We start from the raw sequence: 24,116 nt of genomic DNA on the forward strand, positions 1-24,116 counted from the left end.
TTGCTCTCAGGTTGGTCCTGAAACACTTTTAAGCTAAGACTCATAGTTAGAAATTTTTAAGCTAAATTAGGAGCTCTCTGAGAGGATTCTTAGAATCTTTAAGAATACGGGCCCAGGTGTGCTGCTCATGAAGGACTTTAATTCTGCTCCAACACACCTGCCTTTTATCTTCAAGGAATCCTGAACACTTTGATTAGCTGATTCAGGTTTAGTTTAGTTTAGTTTAGTTTATTTTCTTATATAGCACATTTCTACTGCCTTTGGAGCAGCCCAAAGTGCTGTACAAAGCATTCCAGCAAAACCAAACACGTAACAATGACAAACACAACATCTTAAAAAGAAACATACATTACGTCTCTCCTAAGTCGGATTCAAACACCATAACATAAAAATGCTTCTTCAAACCCGTTTTAAAAGCGGACACTGAGGGGGCAACCCGAATGTCTAGAGGTAGATTATTCCATAGACGAGGACCGGCAATCGAAAAGGCCCGATCCCCTTTTCGCTTAAGTCGGGACCGCGGTACCTGGAGCAATTGTTTGTCAGCAGATCGCAAGTTTTTCACAGGTTTATGCAAATTAACCAGATCTGACAAATACAAAGGTGCGAGACCATTTAAAATTTTTAAAATTATTACTAAGGCCTTAAAATCAATCCGGTATCTAACAGGTAACCAATGTAAGGATGCTAAAATTGGAGTTATTCTATCCCCCTTTCTCCTACCAGTCAATAGTCTAGCAGCCGCATTTTGGACAAGCTGTAATCGATTTATCAAAGACTGAGAAATTCCTAAATACACAACATTACAATAATCCAGTCTTGACGATATAAAAGCATGGATGATTGTCTCCAGATTTCTAAATGAGAGCATTGGTTTAATCTTAGAAATTAACCTTAAATAGTAAAAACTAGTTTTCACCACAGTATTAACTTGTTTGATAAAATTCAGCTCTGAGTCAAAAAATACACCCAGGTTTTTTGCAAATGGATGAATATTCCTAGAAAGAGGCCCCAAATAACTAGAAATAAGTGTCGAAGAGCCAAGAGGACCGAAAACAACCACATCTGTTTTACTCTCATTTAAATGGAGAAAATTCTTAGCCATCCAGGATTTTACATCCTCGAGACACTTGACGATTGTAGCACAAGACTTATCAACTGAGTGTAATGGGACAAACAACTGAGTATCGTCAGCGTAACAGTGATATGCAATCCCATGTTTCCTAAAAATACTCCCCAACGGTAGCATATATAGAGAAAACAGAATTGGACTTAATATGGACCCTTGTGGGAGCCCACAAGATAGAGGAACTGCAGAAGAAGAATGATTACCCACTGTAACCGATACAGACCTATTAGACAGATAAGAAGAAAACCACTGTAAAGCACTACCACTAATTCCAACCTCCTGCTGTAAACGATCTAACAAAATTCTATGGTGGATTGTATCAAATGCGGCAGTTAAATCGAGCAAAATTAAAATAGCAGAGTTACCAGAATCCAAAGTGAGCAAGAGGTCATTTGACACTTTAAGAAGAGCCGTTTCGGTGCTATGGCGGGCCCTAAATCCTGATTGAAAACTGTCATGAATATTGTGATCTGATAAAAATGCGGACAATTGGAGAGAAACAGTCTTTTCCAACACTTTCGACAGAAAAGGCAATGTGGAAATAGGTCGAAAATTACTAAAATCAGATGTGTCAAGATTAGGCTTCTTCAGGGATGGCCGAATCACTGAGTGCTTAAAATAAGAAGGAACAATGCCAGAGCTCAGCGAGCTATTGATGATAGTCAGAACAGCTGGGCCAATCACACCTAACACCTCTCTAAAGAAACGAGTTGGCATAAAATCCACTGGAGAGGTGGACGGTTTTAATTTTAAAGTTAACTCTATCAATTTATCAAGATCAATTAGATAAAAATGCGTTAACTGAGCATTAACAGTCACCGAATTGGAAGATTCGGAGGCAACGTACATACTCGGAATAGATTCATATAAAACCTCAATCTTACTCCTAAAAAAATCCAAAAACTTTGTGCATAACTCAGGGTTAACATCAGGAAAAGATGATTTCCTGGGATTAACCACTTTATCAAATGAGTTAAACAACACTTTAGGATCATGAGGATTTTTAGAGATTAAATCTGAGAAATATTCAATTTTAGCTGTTTTAACAGCACACTGATAGGCCGACATGCAGTTCTTAAAAATCTCCTTGGAAACCTGTAACCTATCCGATCTCCATTTACGTTCTGCTTTACGGCACTCCCGCCTAAGTGCACGGGTATGATGGTTGAACCAAGGGTGTGAGCTCGATTTAAAAACTTTTGGTTTTAGAGGTGCAAGTAGATCTAAAATATTTGTACAAGTCTCATTAAACAGCACAGTTAGATCCTCAGTATTGTGGCTATTAGATGGCGCTTCTAACACTGTTCTAGCTGTGGACTCTAAATATGCATCGGAAAATTCCTCTGCAGTTGAGGAAGTTAATACTCGGGCGTAATATACATCATGCTGCTCACTTGAAAGTGAGTACGAGAGTAATATATTAAACATAACCGGCATATGATCAGACAAACAACTTTCAGTAATACTGAAGTTACATACTGGAAGTCCAAAAGATAAGACAAGATCAATAGTATGTCCTTGTGTATGAGTAGGTCCATTAATATGTTGGACAAGGTCAAATGAATCAATGAGTTGCATAAACTCCTTCACCAGATAATGAGTAGGGCAACACACATGTATATTAAAGTCACCCAAGATCAGTAATTTGTCCACAGTAGGAACTATATTAGACAGAAAAGTCCCGAACTCGTGAATAAAGTCCTTATTATATTTTGGAGGTGTGTTTAATTGGGGTTGGAGCTGAAGCCTTTTACTCTATTGAAGCAGACTGGTTCGAAAGACTATAGCCCTATTCGGACGGGACTAGTTTTACAGGGGGTCGTTAGAGAAATGTGTGTTTCACAGACCTACTTGATTTTAATCCCGTCCGAATCTGCCATGTCTGTGTTTTTCTCACACATCCTCTGTAATAATTCCAGAGCAAATTACCTACTGTTTTTCAGCAAACTCGGTGATCCTCTGAGAAAACTAATCCCGTCCGAATGCGATGTCTGTGATTGCAGGTGATATTTTTTTTTCACAAGGGGTTTCCTTGTGTGTTTTGGCCAACGTGAATTACCGTAGACGCTCTTACCGCGCTCATGTTTGATATATTTGCCTCCCGGCAAGGAAAAAATAAGTAAATAAATTAAAAACAATAATAAAATCAAGAGTCAGATCACGTAAACCATTCAGACTGGCTATTGTAATATCTGCGTCAGGTAAAATTACTTGCGTTCATTTCTGCACTCAATTACATATGCACCTTTATGAAAATTAAACACGGGTTTACTACAAATAAATAACTAAAGTAAAACTAAAGCAACCACACATTAACATGGTTTTGCTATACTAGCCATATAGCTTCACCATGGTATTTGTAGTAAAACTGCTATACTAATGGTAATCAATCCGAATGACACGCAATGCACGCATACAGAGTGCGTGACCTCTGAAACGCCCAGATGTACAAAATGGACCCTCCCACCTCTGTAATAAACACGGAGATGTTAGTCCCGTCCGAATTGGTACATGAAAATCGCAGACGTCAGGTGATAAGAATCGAAACTCAAGCGTAGTTTAGAAAACTAGTCCCGTCCGAATAGGGCTTAAGTGAGGCTTGTATCAAATCTCCGTGATCCTGTGACCGATGATGTTTGAGGCTTCATACGTCAGAGTGAAACACCTGAAGCGAGGTGACTGATTCGAATCTTTGGAACGGCTTCTTTCATTATAAGGAGATGCGAAATGCTTGGTGTTCCCTCCCTGCTTCATAGTAACATAGTAACACTTTCATGTGTGGACAATGATTCTCAGAATGAAGACACAGCTGTTATTGCAGAGTATTGCTTTTGTGTTGAAACTGGAATCAACAAGATGTGTGAATCATATGAAAGTGGCTGCTATAATTGCAACTGAACACTAGATGTCACTATGGTCTGTCTTTGAGGCTTGGAAGCTTTGAATCTTTTTTGGTACAATCAGGAAAAAGCCTCAAAAGCTTCACAAGGCTTCATCTGCCCATCTCTACATGTCACAGAAAAAGGTAATCCAGATCAAGAAACAGCATGGGTAGAACCAGGCAAAAGAAACAACATGCCACAACTTCACAAAGACAACGATTAACTAAAACACTGGGCTACTTATACACAAAGACAATAACAAGATGACAAGGTAACTAGACACAATTGGTAAAGCAATCAAGAGGACCAATGAAACAAAAGGACTACAAATGGCACTCTAGACAGGAAGTATCACAAAAGTCCAAACACAAGACAGGGGAACACGGGCAGGATCATGACAGACACACAGTCAGTCTACAATTTTGCAAGAGAATTCAATCTAACCTCTTAAAATTTAAATCAATATTGAATGAATGAATGAATGAAGATGTCAGCTGAAGCCAAGTAGAGACTGAACCCAAATACAGTTTATTTCAAAACAAAGTGAAAAACAAATACAATACAAACAGAAGCAAACAATGACCTGACTTTGACAGAAACAATAAGAGAAGAAACTCACTGACAGCGTCTTACACTGAAGCATGATGGCTAGAAATGCATATGCACTAATGAGTGAACAAGAAACATATTAAAAAAATTAAAGGATGGGAAATAGGCTATAATAATAGACAAGACATGATAAAAGACAAACTCAGAACATAAATCACTAACAAAATCTTTGCAGATGTGACAGTAGGGTCATTTTTTTACTCAATCAATAAAGGTACTTTGTTCATTTTGAAACAAAACATGTTGTGCAACCATTTGTACCTTACAAAAACTAAATTGTGATAAAACGTAAAAGCCCTTATAAAAAAAGCAAACCACTCACAGAGAAGTAAAGCATATTCACGTATTATAAATACATACATGTAGGTTTGAAGGATGATTAACTTGTCATGTACAGCACTTCTAGCAGGTTAAGATATTTTCCATAGGCAGATCACTTTCCTATTTCTATGGTACAGATAGAGCAACTGAAGAGAAAGAGGCAGCAAAGTAAAGCAAAAAAGTTACCTGCAAGGTCACAATTTATATTGGATAAGAGAGGACTGAAGAGTAACGGTTAATGTGGAGCTCACTCTGAGAATCACACGTCGCCTCATGCGCTTTTCCCTTTTCAGCAGTTATTTACAGACCTATTTATGTTAATAAAATGCATTTTTGTTCATGATAAACACAGTAAAACACATGGAAATGATCTAAAAGATCTCTTTGGTCAGATATGGCTGGGAGGCACAAGCTGGCCTGGTCATGTCTTTGCCATGTAGCTTGAGATGCCATTATGGCAGACATTATAACAGATCGAAGGCAGTAAAACTCCTCGTGAGGGTGGATTTGTCTCACACACATGATCTGTCTATAGAAGGCAGAACACCAAGCCAAATTTATGTCATCTCAACAGCGTAATTCATTTAGGGTTAGGATCATTCATTTGATTAACAAGACAACAATATTTGATTTCACTGTCCATCTGTTACAGTTTCACTTCTTTGAAGACTTTACTTTTGTCTGCTGTCCACATCATTGCATCCTGTTTTTTAGAGCTTCTCAGTCTAAGTGAGATAAAAGAAATGAAATGGTATATTTGAACTAAATTAGACTTTAAGCACATGTATTGTATCTAAAACCCACAAACCCTGAACTGAATAAAGAGTTCATGTTAAAGACTATGGTAAGAATATGGGGCAATAATGCACTTACACTTTTATTCGCTGCATCTGAGCAATGGTGTCAGGGAGAACTTTTCCTTTAGTTTCTGGCAACAGTAACGTAATTAAGCCAGAAAACACAGCCAGGCTTCCAATGACAATATAAGGAATGTATCTGTAATAGTTACCTTTACAGAGAAAAGGAATCAGTTATCAAAATGCACATGCAATGTTCAGATTTACTAGTAGCTTTATTTAAAGTAATAAAAACAAGAAAACTGTGACTGTACCCAAGTATATGATGAAGGGAGAAACGATGCTGCCTATGCGAGCGGTCATGGAGCACGTTCCCATGGCCATGTTTCTCACCACAGTAGGAAAGAGTTCTGAAGTCACTGCATAAACGACACAGAATGCAGCGGTGACACCAAGTTTCCCCAGCATCTCCAGTGAGGTTGCCAACTCCATCATGTCTGCAATGACACAAACATTCAACTAATGTAAGCAAAAAACAACCACAACGGGGCCCGTTCTTCATGCATGGATTACTCAGCTAGCTAGGTTTTATTGTTGGCAATTTGACATGATCCAGGAATGTTAAGTTCTTTAGAAGCCCATCTGGAGTTGCTGTCATAGCAACAGGTCCATTAGCTCAAACAGGATTAGACTATCATTTTAAGTGAAGGTGATACTGAAAGTCTGTCCCAGCCACTGATACTTCCTTACAAGTGCACCTTATTAAAACTGTTTTTGAAAACAATTATATCTATATCTATATCTATATCTATAATAATTTACTCATTGAGAGATTTATTCATGAAGGAATAATTATGTCATAATTTTATTGCAGTCATACACACATTCCGTACAGTTTGTCTAAGCTGTGCATTAATGTGAACGATAACAGCTTTTATGCCGGTGGCTTTGATGCATAGCAGGAGATGCAGATCAATTCTCAAATCTCGAAATCCTATTATGATGCACCCCAGTCAGCAAACAAATTTGGCCCAGATTTGCCATGCATCTGGCACAGCTGGCATTCATCCGGCACTGGCATACAGCATGTGGGCCAAACATGGCCCGGGTTTGGCAGAGATGGTACCAGGTTTAAGACGGCACACAAGACATGGGCCAGATGTCAAATGTAGATATGTGGGCCACATAAGTATTGTCGATCTTGACCCACATTTAAAATCCATTTAAAATATTTGACTAAATATGATATGACTAAAATCCCAATGTTTTCCCATACAGAAAGGTAATATATTCACATATATGTGAAACACTGTTAAATATATTGAAATACATTTTGAAAATATATTTTTAAAATGCATAACATAAAGCTCATATTGTGTGTTTAATTGTGTTTACATGTGAAATTATATTCATGCCTCATATGATATTATATGATATGACATTATATGTTATATTATAGAATAGTATGTCCTGTTGTGCGTCCTCAAGGGGTCACTATGGGGAACGCCGTCAGCGTGACCTGTGTCTGAAGCATTTATACAAAAACACCAAATGTTGGCCGGTGACAGCCTATAACGTCACTACTGGCGCGACCACAGTATAAAGGGGCGCCGGGAAAATACGTCATTCGTCTGAAGCTTGTGTCCAAAGCATGGCACCGAGCCTAGAGGATGCAGTGTCTCGTTCCCTACTCAGGGAACCATGGTTACATATGTAACCTGAGACGTTCCCTTTCGAGGGAACTTCGAACTGCGTCCTCTAGGGGTCGCTATGGGGAACAGAATACCCACGCCACCATGCTGAGGGGAGTGCAAGCCATGCACAAAGAGGCGAGCACTAAGTACCAACTCTACCCGGCTAAGGGAGTTGCCCCTGGGACGGTTCAACAGCTGTCAGTGACATTATCCACTTCGGCCAAAAACCTGAGCTGCATACCCCAGAACTTACCTGTTAGGGGCCGGGCCTCCTGGACCCAGGGTAGAGCTCAAAGGCTTGGAATCAGATTAGCAGAGATTCCTTTAAGGGGATACGACCAAGCACCTAGGATAGTAACTAGGCCTTGGCCTGTCACCCAGGGGCTACTGCTTGCTCTGCATGAGCTCGCTGAAGGAATAGTCTCAACAGATCCTTGATAGCAACACCCTGTTCAAGTCAGTATCACTGGGGATACATAGGTGGAGTGGGGCCCAAGGTGAAAACCGGGACCTGACCGACTCAAAGAAAGGGCAAGAAGCCGCAGCGCGTAACCCATACCATACAGGATTTTAGAAAGATCACAAAACACTTGGTGTGCTATCTTACCACAACGTGGCTTTCAGAAAGTGCACAGAGACTAGCGTGCGCACTTACCATAACATGGATTTGAAACACCGTTCTGGAGAGCGGAGAACCCAACTCTCAGCATGAGAGGGAACTCAGACGCTCAGATGGGAGCAGCATGCTCATAGGTGACCCTCTATGGCGAGGGGAGCAATGCTAGCTCGACCAACAACATAGCTCTGGAGAGTGGAGAACCCAACTCTCAGCATGAGAGGGGACTCAGACGCTCAGAAGGGAGCGGCATGCTCATAGGTGACCCTCATTGTGAGGGGAGCAATGTCAGCTTGACCCACAAGGAGAGTATATGGGACACAGAGCTCTAGGGGAGCGGAGAACCCACCTCTCAGCATGAGGGGGAACTCAGACGCTCAGAAGGGAGCGACATGCTCATAGGTGACCCTCTATGGCGAGGGGAGCAATGCTAGCTCGACCAACAGACATAGCTCTGGAGAGCGGAGAACCCAACTCTCAGCATGAGAGGGAACTCAGACGCTCAGAAGGGAGCGGCATGCTCATAGGTGACCCTCAATGGTGAGGGAAGTGATGCTAGCCCGACCAACAAGGACAGCATAGGGCTGAATGACAGAACTCCAGAGAGCGGAGAGAGACCAACTTTCAGTACGAGAGGGAACTCAGATGCTCGGAAGGGAGCAGCATGCTCATAGGTGACCCTCTATGGTGAGGGGAGCAATGCTAGCTCGACCAACAGACATAGCTCTGGAGAGCGGAGAACCCAACTCTCAGCATGAGAGGGAACTCAGACGCTCAGAAGGGAGCGGCATGCTCATAGGTGACCCTCAATGGTGAGGGAAGTGATGCTAGCCCGACCAACAAGGACAGCATAGGGCTGAATGACAGAACTCCAGAGAGCGGAGAGAAACCAACTCTCAGTACGAGAGGGAACTCAGATGCTCGGAAGGGAGCAGCATGCTCATAGGTGACCCTCTATGGTGAGGGGAGCAATGCTAGATCGACCACTGACTCACAGAACTCTGGAAAGCGACCACTGGCCTAAAAACCGGTAAGCCCTCCAGAGAAGCTGCCACACAAAACTTCTGGGCTCTATACTTAAACCCTAGCAGGGGAGACGCACACTCTAGGCAAGTGCTCAGGGAGATTGCTACTTAAAAACCCTCGGAAGGGGAGCAGTCCCTAAGCTAGCACATAGATATCTTCAGATAGCCCTGCACCTTCTCAAACCAAAGAAACTGAAGTAAAAAGACCCGCAGGTCCTGGAACTGCAGTGTTGCAAGTGTGGAACACATAAATACCAGTAAAACTGGATCGTACTCACACATGCATGGTTACTGCGCATGAGATCAGTCCCGGAGGCGAAATCTGAAGATTCGGGTCCAGACCAACAGTAAGGAGTGCCTTCGCCTCCCTAAATTTCTCGACCACCGTCTCGATGGAAGTACCGAAAAGCTCGGAAGGCGAGACTGGAGCATCGAGAAGAAAGCCCTTCTCTTTCTTCCCAACATCTGCCAGATTCACCCACAGATGTCTCTCCGTTACCACCATGGACCATGGACCATAGACCATAGACCTGCCCATAGCAGTGGCGGCCTGCTTAGTAGCACGGAGAGCCAAATCCGTGGTGCAGCGCAGCTCAGCTACTTCATCAGGTGACAAGCCCTGACCCTTATCCAGGTCCTTCAGCAGATCAGCCTGGTATGCCTGAAGCACCGCCATCGTGTGCAACGAAGCAACAGCCTGACCTGCTTGCCGTGGCGCGTTCCATAACCTCCAACAGTTCGTCATACGCAGGGCAGGAGGATTAAGAGGGCTCAGTCTCAACTTCTTCGCCCTCAGACATCTCCTGCTCTTCCTGGGCATAACCCAGCAGAGCACTAGCCGCTGGATCAGATGATGTCAGAGAGATTGCATCGTCATCCAGTGACTCACTCTCGTTCGCGGCCGACGAGCGCGAGAAGGAAAGCCCCCTCTCTAACTCACGAGCCACCTCCACCTGCGAGCCCCACGAGCTCATTATCCTCCGTGCCTCAGCAGCAGTGGGTCTTGAGCCGCGGGAAGCAGACGTCTGTCCCTCCTTCCTCGTAAAAAGAGACAGACGAGAGCGGAGCTCTCTCATAGGAAAAAGCTCACAGTGCACGCAGATTTCCCCCTCGAGCACATCGCGTGCGTGCTCCTCGCCCAAACAAAAGACGCAAAGATCGTGTGTGTCATCAGGTGTCAAAAAACAAGGACACGGATGCACACATCTCTTAAACGCCTTGCTAGTGCTCGCCATAGTAGGAAATCGTTTCTTACCTGTAGAATACACGCTCAATGTAATAAATCTCAACAAAACAGTCAATGAAGACGAAGAAGAGAATGACGTATTTTCCCGGCGCCCCTTTATACTGTGGTCGTGCCAGTAGTGACGTCATAGGCTGTCGCCGGCCAACATTTGGTGTTTTTGTATAAATGCTTCAGACACGGGTCACGCTGACGGCGTTCCCCATAGCGACCCCTAGAGGACGCAGTTCGAAGTTCCCTCGAAAGGGAACTCCGGTTTTGCTGTCTACACGATAACACTGCAACCAGAGTTTTTGAAAATCTTCACCCTGGCAGGAGTTTTCAAAATGTTCGGTTTCAGTGACCTGGTGCAGCGTTTGCGTGAGGACGAACGGCCAAACCGCATAGAAAAAGCTGCTGTTTTGAAAATAACCGCGTTCGTGTGGACAGGGCCAATGAGCGTGCGCGTTGAGCATTCAAATCTCATTTAAACTGGAGCGGCAAATCACTCAGCTGACAAGAAGCGAGAGGCTGTCTCTCTGCTGTTTTCACTGCTTTCAGGTAAGTTTAGTCCCTAAAGTTACACAAATAATACATTGAACCGTTCCTGACACATTCACATGTAACTGACACGTTTCTGTTGAATCTTTACTTTACAGGAGTGGTTTAGAGTCTTCAAAAAGACCGTTAGCATCACAACCGTTAACTAGCTGTAGAGGCTAACAATTACGTTAGAGGTAAACTAACTTATAGATTTGAGCTCTTATTAATGAACGTATGAGCTTTTAAGCACCTTTTATGTGTAGATGAGCGGCTTTGATAGTTTTGTAAATGTTTTGTTGATACTTTGTCAATAGATAAATGGAACCCAGACAGCAAGCAGTGTCATCCCAGATCAGGCCCACATCTGGCCTGCATGGATTTCACGTGGGCCGGATCTGGGCCAACGCTATGTTGCTGTCTGGGAAGTCACTATAAGCTAATTAATTTAACCTAAACGTTTGCACTGTGGGGTCAATCGGTGACGTCACTTACATGAACTAATGGGCTGAAACTATTTCAAACACGTTTTGAACTTTCATTGCAAACAAATATTGCTAAATTTTACTGTGATTTCAGGAGCGTCAGAAAAAAAATACCTAAAACAGGGGAGGTTACAAGAAAATTTGTAATGGGAGCTGCTGACAGAGATGCAGGAAACAGGTGATCTGAGAAATCTTATTAAATAACTTTATATGAATTTTTCACAATATATTTCAACTATATCATCATGCATCTGTAAAACCTAAAAATATGAATTCTGGTATCTTAAGATTTTTTGTATGTTTTGTATATTATTATTATTATTATTATTATTATTATTATTGCATTTCACCTCTGCTGTAGTTTGTTTATTTCTAATAATCCTGACATTGTATACTACATTTTGATGGATATGTGACTAGGCATGGGCCGGTATGAGATTCTGACGGTATGATAACCTTAGATAAAAATATCACGGTTTCACGGTATCATGGTATTGCGATTATAGCTCTAAAATATGTTATTTTTAAATGTCTGGGTAAAAAACAACAACGTTTTTTCCACTGAACACAATACATTTTATTTTTAAGAAACATATAGAACATTTTGGAATGGTAAACATGTCAGGCTAAATAATTCATATAAATAATTGAATTCTTGTTCATTAAATTACGTGCAGTCACGTAAGTGAGCCTAAACCTGCAGCTCAACAATAATCAGAACATAAATAAATTATTTTCTGCAAAAAAAATAAATAAAAAAAATCCTTCTAAATGAAAAAAAAAACTGAAAATGCAGTCACTTAACCTAAACCTATAGCTCAATAATCAAAAACATAAATCAAAACAATTTCTGTAAAAAATAAAAAATGCAGTCATTAAACCTGCAGCTCAACAAGGTTTTTGGAGATATGCTCACTTTCTACACATTCATCTTTCAGTCCAAGTTATGAGCGGTGAGGTACAAAGATGTGTGCACATACACATAAGGAGAGTGCGCGATTGTGTCTCACACACACACACAGTCTCTCTCCGTATAACACTCAAACAGTGGCAAAGACACCTGAGCCAGCAGTTTGTTTCTTTTTTAATGACGTGATTTTGAACAGATGTAAACAATGGCAGGAGGCTTAAAATTATAGACGTGATACCAGCTAAATTTACTGTACCAAATCGCAGAAACGTAGTACTTTAGTCTGCTATTCCCCGCTCTGTGAAGTAATGTGAGGGAGGAAACTAGTTGACCTTAGCTAGTTAATTAGGTATGTTATCTGCCTCGGTAGCAAGCAAAATAGTATTTATTTCAACACTGAAACAACCGGCGGATGGGTCTCTGTCTTGATTGAGGGTGAAAGAGGGAGAAATGAAGATGACACAGATATATCGTTTGTGTACGACCTGGAAGTATTTATTTAGCGATCGGCGCCAAAATGGCACCTGTACGGAACATCATTGTGTACGGAACATGATTGGTCTACGTTACCCGAGAAATTCCCATACAGCAGACTTCGCCTTTTTCGACGGGGGAAAAAGTTCCAGGGATTCACCTCATGCGGCCATCATCCTACACACAGGTGACTCTCACTGACCGCTGTCCGGAGGGGGAGGGGTCGTGTGACTCGTTACGCTCTTCACTGCTCACAACTGAGGGAGTCCGGCACTTTCCGTCTTTGACGACACGTAAAAAAACTGCGCATACTGTATAACAGAAAATTTTAGTGGTTTTGAAACCGTGAATTTTCCAAACCGCGGTATACCTTGAAACCGGTTATCGTCCCATGCCTATATGTGACATATTGTTCCTATTCTTCCATGCTGATGGCTGTGCTGCCGAGCTGGAGCGGAGCGGATCTCCTGTGGAAGAACATCTCCAAAGCGCCATCTGACTAGTAAGTAAAACCTCAAACATTCAAAAGATTTCACTGCTTGCTGTCTGGGTTCCTGTATGTCCTACAAGGCCGTCTTGTTTAACTCTGCTCTGAGGACACTTCATAAACAACAACCTACAGAGGGGTCAATCATAATTCAAAAAAAGACACGGATGATAATAAAAAAAGTTATTTGAAATTAAAATGAATAACGGTAAGACAGAACCAGAGTGCGTCACTTCAAACTGTAACGGTCTGTATTTATATTATTTTCTAAACTTTAAAAGTAGTGAAGTTTTTGTTCAAGCAGACTTTGTTGTTTCAAAGTCTTGTTCCAAGTTTGGATTATCTGTGTTGTGGTTTCCAACTGAACTTGTGCTTGCGTGTGGATTCTCACTCTGTTTCATCCCTGTGTTCATTACAGATCCAAATGATTTACTCAAAGAATTATGACTTGCAATTAGTGATGGTGAAATGAAGCTTTGCAAAGCACCGACCTCAACTGTATCATAAAAAGGTTAATTACTCGCAGCTTTTTGTGGTCATCTTGTGGTCAAAAGGCTTAAAAAGCTGCCTTTATGTCCCAGACGACCCAGACATTTTTGGATTGTTTCAGATAATAAATCAGTTTGTGCTATGAAAACCTGTATAAAGCAAAGAAAATATAAAGTCTAAATAAATAAGTCTTTCACATGTCAGTCATTGTATTACACATTACATCAATAATTGAGTCTGTGAATAAATTTGTGGAAAAAATAGGCAAGGCTGTAGGCATATATGATCAAAATGAAAGAAGATTAATTGTCAGTTTAAGTGTCTGTGAACCAGGGAACACATGCAAATGTTTCTTCGTATTATGATTTACTCTAATCAATGAAGTGAGTGACACTTCAAACTGCGCAAGTGAGTCGCGTTATTTGAATCAGAATATGAAGCAGTGACGTAGTTGTGTGTGAAAACGAAGCTTTGGACGTCATAGATCACATGGTTTTGGCAAAAATAATCAAGCTCCGGTACAGTGCTTCACTGTGAGATGTTTTATTTTTTGATACAAGCTTCGGTGTCGAACATCACATCACTACTTGCAATCATTTCTAATCTTCCACACTATCAGATGTGTGATTCAGAATATGATCAGTAAATGTCTTACCTTTGGGAATGAGCTGTATGATGAAAATCATCGCTCCGCCCATGAGAAGAGTGGAAGACTGACAGAATCTCCTACTGCAGTATTTGAGCAACAACGTGGCTATAATGAAAGCTGGTACCTCCACCACTGCAGACAGGAAAAAATTCAGGTACGGGTTGCCATGAAGGTTTGTAGTGTTTAGAATGAGAGCATAGTAAGACATGGTGATGACCATCCTAAACGACAAAAACAGCCCTTGTAAATCAGTTGCTTTTATTAGTCTCTCAATCCTGCTAGTAAAGCTTTCCTCCGGTACTACACATGTTGGCTGCTTCTCAAACAGAAGGCTGCAGCTCTCGGCTGCCATGTCATCAAACGTCCCTGAAGGTCGTCTCAATCAGAAGGATCATTGGAAGGCAGGCTTCTTTTTGCGTCCTTCATTCAGCTGAATTTGCTAAACTAAACAATAGTTTTAAGCCATTGGGAGACTGTAGATGGCTGAGATTCATTGTATTGCATTAATAGAAAGCCGGATAATATAAAGATTTGTAATACAAAGTATTTTTCCAAAATAATTTTTATTAGTTTCCTCATGCCGTGACGGTGAGGGCAGGAACATATATGATGCAGTCACGCGCACTAGACCGTCTCATTCTAGCGTTTAATGGCGAGGAGGACTCTAGTCTACAAGCCTCCGAAGGGCTGAACTAGAAAGGGCGCACTCTCAGTAGAACGCAGCCTTCTGTTTGAGAAGCACCTGTTATATGTCTCACTAATCTGACACATCCAATTCAGACACCTGCCTCCGCTAATGAACTGATCAGGTGTGTTAGATAAGGCACGCATCCATCTGACACAGGGCTGGGCAACTTCGGTTCTGGAGGGCCATTGTCCTGCAGAGTTTAGCTCCAACCCTAACCAAACACACCTGAACAAGCTATTCAATGTCTTCAAGATCACTAGAAATTGTTTTGGACAACTTTTAATTATTGGTCTATGTGCACTTGCTCATGTGTTTTGTCTGCCCACCATCTGATGAGGTGTGATTCATCTAGTAGCTGGGCTGTGCTGACTACAAACTCACACAAACATTCAAGCTTGAATGTCCATGTTACAAAATGTACCAGTTTGAGTGCATGTACATTTTTATGATTAATCACACTAAATTACTGTGTTAAACCAGTGGTTCTCAACATGTTGCTGGAGCCCCAGTGGCCTGTCTCCTTTGTTGGACACCCATTTCAGGTCTTGGAGTCTCTACTAATGAGCTGATGATCTGAATTAAGTTGTGTTTGATTAAGGACAAATGATGCAGTGTTGAGCTCCAGGAACAGGGTTGAGAATCGCTGTTATAGACCTCTGTGTGGTGTCCCAAGAAGCAGAATTGAAAAACTTTAACTTACACTCAATTTAGAGCAAGAATTTCTTTTGTTATAACATCATATAGGTAATATAGTTAATGACTGTGACCAAGTAGAAATTGAAAAAAGGGGGAAAATTAAAACATGGTAACAGCATACCATAGAAGTGAACAAATTATGATGGTTAAAACAGCATTACAGTTCCTTAAAATGTCCAGAATATTATGTTTTTTCTCCCTCATCTTTGCTGATTCCTCAATCTAAGGAAACATAAAAAGCATCAATGAAACTGGAGCATTGAAAAGTAAGTCTGAGTTTATTTAAGGCCTGTTTGACTAAATTTCATGTCCATGTTTTATACTGTAGATCATAATTGCAATGAAATGTTACCTCAGAGGAAGTGAAGATGACTTCGGGTGCGGTGACCTTATTCTTTTTAGCTGCGTGTCTCAGTATGTCTTCAGCCTCTGCTATTCTTCCCTGAGAGAGCAGCCATCTAGGAGACTCTGGAATAAACCTGGTTCACCAAAAACAGAACAAAAACAAAAAGATTTTTCTTACTGGTTTAGTTTCACAGGACCTGAGGCTTCTACCATGAAGCTGGGTGGCTAACCAGGTAGGTTTTAGATTAGCAAGCCCTGAGTTTTAGATACCACCAAAGTGATTTAGCTTTAGCTGGTATTCTTCACCATAGTAACTTGTGTTCCATGGGTTCTGTAACAGGTTCTGCTCTTATCCTCAGATCACAAACAGACACTGAACCAGCCGTGAGTACAGTGATGATCTCTGGCTCTGATCACACAGGACGAGATGTTTAATCAACACCGAAAGAAAATATTTAAAATATCTTCATTTGTGTTCTGAATATTAACAAAAGTCTTAAGGGTTTGGAATGACGTGAGGCTGAGTAAATGATGAATGTTCATTTTTGGGGGAATTAACCATTTAAAGCTTGTGTTCTATTAGTTTAGCTAAGAGATCACACTGTAATGTACCTTATAATTGTCACACGTCTTCATATGATATGAAATGGACACACTACACTTTTTGCCTTTTTGATTTCTATTCATATGTATGCGAATACAAGGAAACTGGAAATGCAAGTTTGCAATGACCTCTTACAGTATATGTCAAAGTTATAGGAAAGGAACATTTTATTTCTCAATTCCTGATTCAGACACCTAATATGAAGTGAACTGCACATAAACCCTAACTTAAGTATCATGTTACTGTTCTATAGATCAACTCTATCGAATCTATTAAATGCTATGCTTTTACAATATGGTTTGGTATACTGTCTGTTAAATTTAGGTCACAACTTCAAAATGTGGAGCTTGAAAAATAATCGGTATGGTGCCCCTAACTTCTCCTCAGGAGATTAAAGAAGCAGAGAATTAAAATTATTGGTGATCCAAGCCATATTCTCCATAAAGAGTATGAGCTGATGACCTCAGGCAGGAAATATAGGGTACTAACTTGTAAGTTAATTAATTGCATTATCAAATACATTATTGAATTATAAGAAATGATTTGTGTGTGTGGGTGAGGGTATATGGGAAATGTTTTAGATATTGTGAAATGTCATTGGTGTATGTATAGTGTAATATCAGTATTGTGAAATGATTGATGTATGTTTCGACTGCTCAGGACAAATTTCTCATAAGGGGAGAAAATAAAAGGCTAAACTAAACTAATGACTATCCTGAAACAGAAGAAATATGCCCACACACTCTTTACAGCTCAGATGACTGGATTGCTTTCTCCAGGTATTATAGCCCTCCTGCCTTTTCTTGGTTTATATCCATTTTATTTTCTCATGAAATTTTCTTACTTCCTGTGTTGTCTTGATTATTCCCATTTCGTTGTCAAATTTACATTATTCATCTGCTGTTTCAAAGAAGTGACTTTATAATTCTCTATGGCTCAAACTTTGTCTCTCCACAAACTTACCACCACAATGGCACATACAGGAGCCCAGTGAGAGCGTTCGTAAGCACAAGCCATCGCCAGCTACGGATGAAATAAGCTGCTAATGGAAGGAACATCTGACCGATTCCAGACCCCATGAAGATACCCAGAGAACCAAACACCACCCGACTCGCTGGACTGAGAATTTCACTGCCTGTTGATCAGGAGGAATGTGTTATTCATGTGACACAGATGATTATTGAAATCGTGTTAATGATTGGAAGGAAATGAATCATTTTACCTAGGACATATGCTACAACATAATTAGAAAAACCACTAAATCCCACAAAGAAGAAGATGGCAGTGAAGATTTCCCAGCTTGGAGAAAACATCTGGATAAGGATAGTTACTGTCTGCATAGCCATCATGGAAAAAAGTACAGGCCTTCTGCCATACCTGCATATATCAAATATCATGCTTAATATTGAGTCATATTTAGAGTCATATTTAATTTCCACATATTTAAAATCAGAGGTTCAGTTAAGCTGCCTGCTCTGCTAGCTGATAGCTTGTCATAGTTTGTAGGATGCTTCGTCTGGGTAGCGCTGACCTGTCCGACATCTGTCCTGAAAGGAAGGTCCCCACCAACACGCCGAAGAAATATATCGATGAGGTCAGTGGCCCTTTATACTCATTCTCACATATCAGGTCCCACTGAAAAACACAAACAGAGAAAAGTAACTTTTAAAAAGTTAATGGTAACACTTTATTTTGATGGTCCCTTTTGAACATTCTGTTGACACTAAGTAATGTTGCAACTACATGTCAACAAACTCTCATAAGAGTATTAGTAGACGGTCTGCTTCATATCTACTAACTCCTTGTGCTGGTCTCCCGACAGATATTCTACTGACTATAAGTAACTTTGCAAGAACGTGTCAACTTAATCTAACCCTAACCCTACCAGTCAACTAATACACTACTAACACTCTAATGAGAGTCAGGAGAAATGTAGGTGCAACATTACTTATAGTCAATAGAATGTGTTAAAGGGACCATCAAAATAAAGTAAAACCGAGTTAAATAATTCATGTGCTGCTTAAGTTCATAGCGTACCTTGTAAATTGGTCTGTGTCAGAGTTCCCAACCAGGTTTGTCTACTGAGCACATTTGACCTAAAATATTACTATGAAACATTCTGTATAATATCCCATGAAGGCTCTTGTCATTTCTTGATTTCTTGGTCCTCAGTGAGCCAGAGAGAGCACTGAGAACAGACAGGTCTCCTCTCCCTCTTAAAAAATATGTCCCTTATGTCCCTAAACCAATTTCTTCTTTAGGAAGAAAGAAAGACATCAACTAACACTTACCAAAGAAGGGACATTTTGCTTGTTTTTGCAGATGATTATGTAAGCCTTTTCTTTTTTAAACTTCACATCAAACCACAAGAAACCAAAAATGACTCATTATTAAATTAAATGTAACCTGTTAAAACACACTACACTGCAATCTGACAAAAGAGAAAAATATAATGCAATTTATTAAATAATACATTTCCATATATGCACATTAGGCAATTCCTTATTTATTTTTCAATATATTGCAATATATAGGGTTTGGAAATGTATTTCACTACAGATTACAAAATGTGTGCTTCAAAAGTCATTTGTAATGTATTTGAGATTAGGGTTAATTTTGTAACTTAATCTAAATACTTTATATAAGATATGTAACACAAAGGGTCCTCTAGAGAAAAGTGACATCCACCAAACAGGACTTGGTTTTCCTCTGCATATTATTTACCAGTTTTCAACAATATTTCTTGAAGAAAAAAATGCGGACAATCTAATGCTCAGATGTTCAAGAAGGCAGCACAATGCATTAAGAGCTGGGGTGAGTAAATTTTTTTAATTTGATGAATAGGGTAAATTGTACTTATTTTATCTTCAGGGAAACATGTAAGTGTTAGCTTCTGAGAGGCAGTACAAACTGAAAAAAAAAAAAAGATCTTCCAACAAAATAGAAAAAAAAATTACACATCATCCTGTTCAAAAGTTTGGAGGTGGGGTGGGGGGTTACCAGATGTTTGGAGGGAGTAAACACTGAAAGAAAAGGGGAAAGTTTTGAATTTTGGGTTTTTGTCATTGATGAGCCATTTGCCAACAATTTGCTTAGCCGTAGCACTGCTTGTAAGATGGGCCTAGTACAAAGGGTGGATGAAATTACAGACCAAGGTGTTGTCTATGGAGACATTGGCTTGCTTAACTGTGAACCAGTGAAAACTGAGCTAGAGACAGATTCTACCCCTTATAGTCTGTCCACCTCTCATAGAATTGCCTTTCCTCTGCTGCCTAAGGTTGAACAGGAGCTCAAATGCATGCAGTCCTTAGGGCTAATTTCTGAAGATAATTTCATAACCCCAGTAGGACGGTTCTGTTTCAGTAGATTATCATTCGGGGTTACCTCAGCACCAGAAATTTTTCAAAGAGAAATTAGTAAACTTCTAATTGGGCACAAAGGCACAGTAGTTGTCATGGATGACATACTTGTCTATGGCAAGGACTAAAATGAGCATGATGAGAATCTGGAGGCTGTTCTGAAAACCATCAGAGAGTCAGGTCTGAAGCTGAACCGGCTCCTGCTCTTGCATATTATGATCCTGAGAAACCCACAATGGTTAGCGCTGATGTGAGCAGTTTTGGGTTAGGAGCTGTTTTGTTTGTCCATGGTGATGTAAATGTGCAATTGCATTCTCTTCCAGAACTTTGACTTAAGCAGAGCGCAGGTACTCTCAAACTGAAAAGGAGTGTTTGGCAGGAGTGTGGGCCTGCGAGGGGTTTGCCCGTTAACTGCAAGGGTTGGATGAATTTTGCTCATAAAACATTAGTGCCACTCATCAACTCATATGATATCGATCGTGCCCCATTAAGGTGTCAGCGTTTACTAATACGCCTTATGCGCTTCAGTGTGAAAGCAGTGCATGTGCCACTCAGAGATGGAAGACGAGGTGAAGGCATATGTTGAAGCAATTGTCACATCTAAAGAGTTGTCACAATCCAAGCAATGTCATCAGGGTGGCCACAGAGGGAGATAGATGCAGATCTCCAGGCAGTGATAATCTTTCTCTTGCTCAGGCCAAAGCATATACAGGTGCATCTCAATAAATTAGAATGTCATGGAAAAGTTCATTTATTTCAGTAATTCAACTCAAATTGTGAAACTCGTGTATTAAATAAATTAAATGCACACAGATTGAAGTAGTTTAAGTCTTTGGTTCTTTTAATTGTGATGATTTTGGCTCACATTTAACAAAAACCCACCAATTCACTCTCAACAAATCAGAATACTTCATAAGACCAATAAAAAAAAAACATTTTTAGTGAATTGTTGGCCTTCTGGAAAGTATGTTCATTTACTGTATATGTACTCAATACTTGGTAGAGGCTCCTTTTGCTTTAATTACTGCGTCAATTCGGCGTGGCATGGAGGTGATCAGTCTGTGGCACTGCTGAGGTGGTATGAGAGCCCAGGTTTCTTTGACAGTGGCCTTCAGCTCATCTGCATTTTTTGGTCTCTTGTTTCTCATTTTCCTCTTGACAATATCACATAGATTCTCTCTGGGGTTCAGGTCTGGTGAGTTTGCTGGCCAGTCAAGCACACCAACACCATGGTCATATAACCAACTTTTGGTGCTTTTGGCAGTGTGGGCAGGTGCCAAATCCTGCTGGAAAATGAAATCAGCATCTTTAAAAAGCTGGTCAGCAGAAGGAAGCATGAAGTGCTTTGATTTTCAAAAAACACAATGGACCAACACCAGCAGATGACATTGCACCCCAAATCATCACAGACTGTGGAAACTTAACACTGGACTTCAAGCAACTTGGGCTATGAGCTTCTCCACCCTTCCTCCAGACTCTAGGACCTTGGTTTCCAAATGAAATACAAAACTTGCTCTCATCTGAAAAGAGGACTTTGGACCACTGGGCAACAGTCCAGTTCTTCTTCTGCTTAGCCCAGGTAAGACGCCTCTGACGTTGTCTGTGGTTCAGGAGTGGCTTAACAAGAGGAATACGACAACTGTAGCCAAATTCCTTGACACATCTGTGTGTGGTGGCTCTTGATGCCTTGACCCCAGCCTCAGTCCATTCCTTGTGAAGTTCACCCAAATTCTTGAATGGATTTTGCTTGACAATCCTCATAAGGCTGCGGTTCTCTCGGTTGGTTGTGCATCTTTTTCTTCCACACTTTTTCCTTCCACTCAACTTTCTGTTAACATGCTTGGATACAGCACTCTGTGAACAGCCAGCTTCTTTGGCAGTGAATGTTTGTGGCTTACCCTCCTTGTGAAGGGTGTCAATGATTGTCTTCTGGACAACTGTCAGATCAGCAGTCTTCCCCATGATTGTGTAGCCTAGTGAACCAAACTGAGAGACCATTTTGAAGGCTCAGGAAACCTTTGCAGGTGTTTTGAGTTGATCAGCTGATTGGCATGTCACCATATTCTAATTTGTTGAGATAGTGAATTGGTGTTTTTTTTTTTAAATGTGAGCCAAAATCATCACAATTAAAAGAACCAAAGACTTAAACTACTTCAATCTGTGTGCATTAAATTTATTTAATACACGAGTTGCACTGTAATGCACTGTAAGTCACTTTGGATAAAATTGTCTGCTAAATGCATAAATGTGATTGTAAATGTATATATATATTAGTAGGCTATATTACATAATATTGTAATAATATATAATATTGTGCACTATTTGTCACGCCCACTGAAGGCTCGTCAGTGGGTCACACATGCGCTGATGGCTCTGAAATGAAATGACCCTGAAACATAACCTGCTTCGGAGCAGGTTATCTTCAGAGAGCAGGTTGCTATGGTTACTTACCCTGAAAGTTACCTCCGATTTTGGAACCGAAAGCTGAGGTTATCCGCTTGCTTATCCTCAAACATACGCAGGTATGTCACATCACCTGTTTTGTGGAACACCCCCCTGGTTGGACATTCAGTTAAATGTTGTTGTTTTCTTTGTTTTGATTGAGGATATTGATATTATACCTGTTATTTCACATATGCCTGACTTTTTATGTTTGTTTGTATGTTTTTTGTTTGTTTGTTTGTTTTTTTCTTAAAGGGAGAAGCATTTACTTATCATAGATTTTTAAAACAAAGTCATTTTTTCCCCCAAACTTTGTGGTAACTGTTGGTTATCTGATGTTAGAAAGCCATATTCGTTACATAAGTTAAATCAGGGGTGTTCAGTTCTGCTCCTGGAGATCTACCTTCCTGCAGAGTTCAGCTAAATCTTGATCAAACACCCCTGAAGCAGCTAATGAGGATCTTCTGCAGCATGTGATAATTACAGATGATTGCCTGGGGTCAGGGCTGGAACTGAAGTCTGCAGGTAGGTAGATCTCCAGGAGCAGGATTGGGCAGCCTGGGCTGCTTTAGATAATCTCTGTTTTATGTAATATTTATTGAAGCTGGAGGTATAAAGTTAAATATTATCTGACTCCCAGTAAACGCATTACAGTAGTTGAGAAGTGTTCTTGATGCGACGGATTCAGTTAAGCTGACATCTGCAGTTAATGTTAGATCTTTATGCTCTCACCAGTAATTGTATCTTTGTGAGCTCTCCTTTTTGTGCTCTTTATGAACTTATCCAGCCATTTTTCAAATCGATTGTCCTTTCACAGAGTCAAAGGTGCCAGTTACTTGAACTGATATTCAAAGGAAGATATTTTAAAAATATATTTTAAGTAGGCATCGAGTATTTTTTTTAAATAACACTTCTGCTTATTTAATACGTGTTGTTGGACTGATGTTTTGGCACCGAGAGTATTTAAAAGAAATCAGTGCACACTTTTTCATTTTTCTGAATGATCATCTGCAAACCTCTCCACAGCTTTATCTCAAGAACCTTTTGGGAAGTTGGACATTAGACTGAAGAGCGACAGTACATCAGCATACAAACAACCCACCAACTCACCTCTGTCACTATTGTAGAGTCGTAAATCTCTTTACTGTAGTTCCAGCCGTCCACACAGGACTCGACCTCTATCTCGCTGACATTGACGTCCACATTTGGGGTGTAATTAAGCACAGAAAAATTTCTCACTGTTTCCATTTTGTATCTGGAGCAGGAACTGCGTTTTAAAACACCGTCTTGCATCACCATCGGGATTGCAGCTTCTCTCCACAGCTCACTAATGTTGTACTCCTCAGGAATCAGACACTCGTGAGATGGCACATCACCCACAAAAACGATGTAGATGCCCACAAAACCATTTGGAAGGATACTTATAGCTAATGCTAAGAAAACAGTCAGCTGGAATGGACCCCATGTTCCCAGAAAAGCAGTGATGTCATCATAGTCCCTCATTTTTTAAGTTTGTGCACTGTTTGCAATAACCTCTAGCTCTTATCATTGAGTTTGGCTCATGCTTGTAACCCCTCCCAAACATACAAATCTGGAATATAATGTTTATGATACACTCTGACAAGGTTCACCTCATTGGCTGTTTAAAGTTCA

General features: G+C 40.5%; 1 protein-coding gene across 1 annotated transcript; it reads right to left on the minus strand.

Moving 5' to 3' along the window:
• Nucleotides 1–4,516: 4,516 nt before the first annotated feature.
• slc22a4 (solute carrier family 22 member 4) lies at nt 4,517–24,002 on the minus strand. Its single transcript, XM_058759266.1, has 10 exons — nt 23,574–24,002; nt 18,194–18,297; nt 17,885–18,039; nt 17,626–17,797; nt 16,066–16,192; nt 15,835–15,935; nt 14,336–14,550; nt 6,053–6,235; nt 5,815–5,950; nt 4,517–5,666 (listed from the first exon to the last, which is right to left on the minus strand). Exons 1-10 carry the CDS (start codon nt 23,964–23,966, stop codon nt 5,588–5,590), a joined length of 1,665 nt encoding a protein of 554 aa, XP_058615249.1. The 5' UTR covers nt 23,967–24,002; the 3' UTR covers nt 4,517–5,587.
• Between the last annotated feature and the right edge of the window lie 114 nt (nt 24,003–24,116).

The sequence above is a fragment of the Onychostoma macrolepis genome, chromosome 21, assembly GCF_012432095.1.
Source record: "Onychostoma macrolepis isolate SWU-2019 chromosome 21, ASM1243209v1, whole genome shotgun sequence".
Taxonomy (NCBI): Eukaryota; Metazoa; Chordata; class Actinopteri; order Cypriniformes; family Cyprinidae; genus Onychostoma; species Onychostoma macrolepis.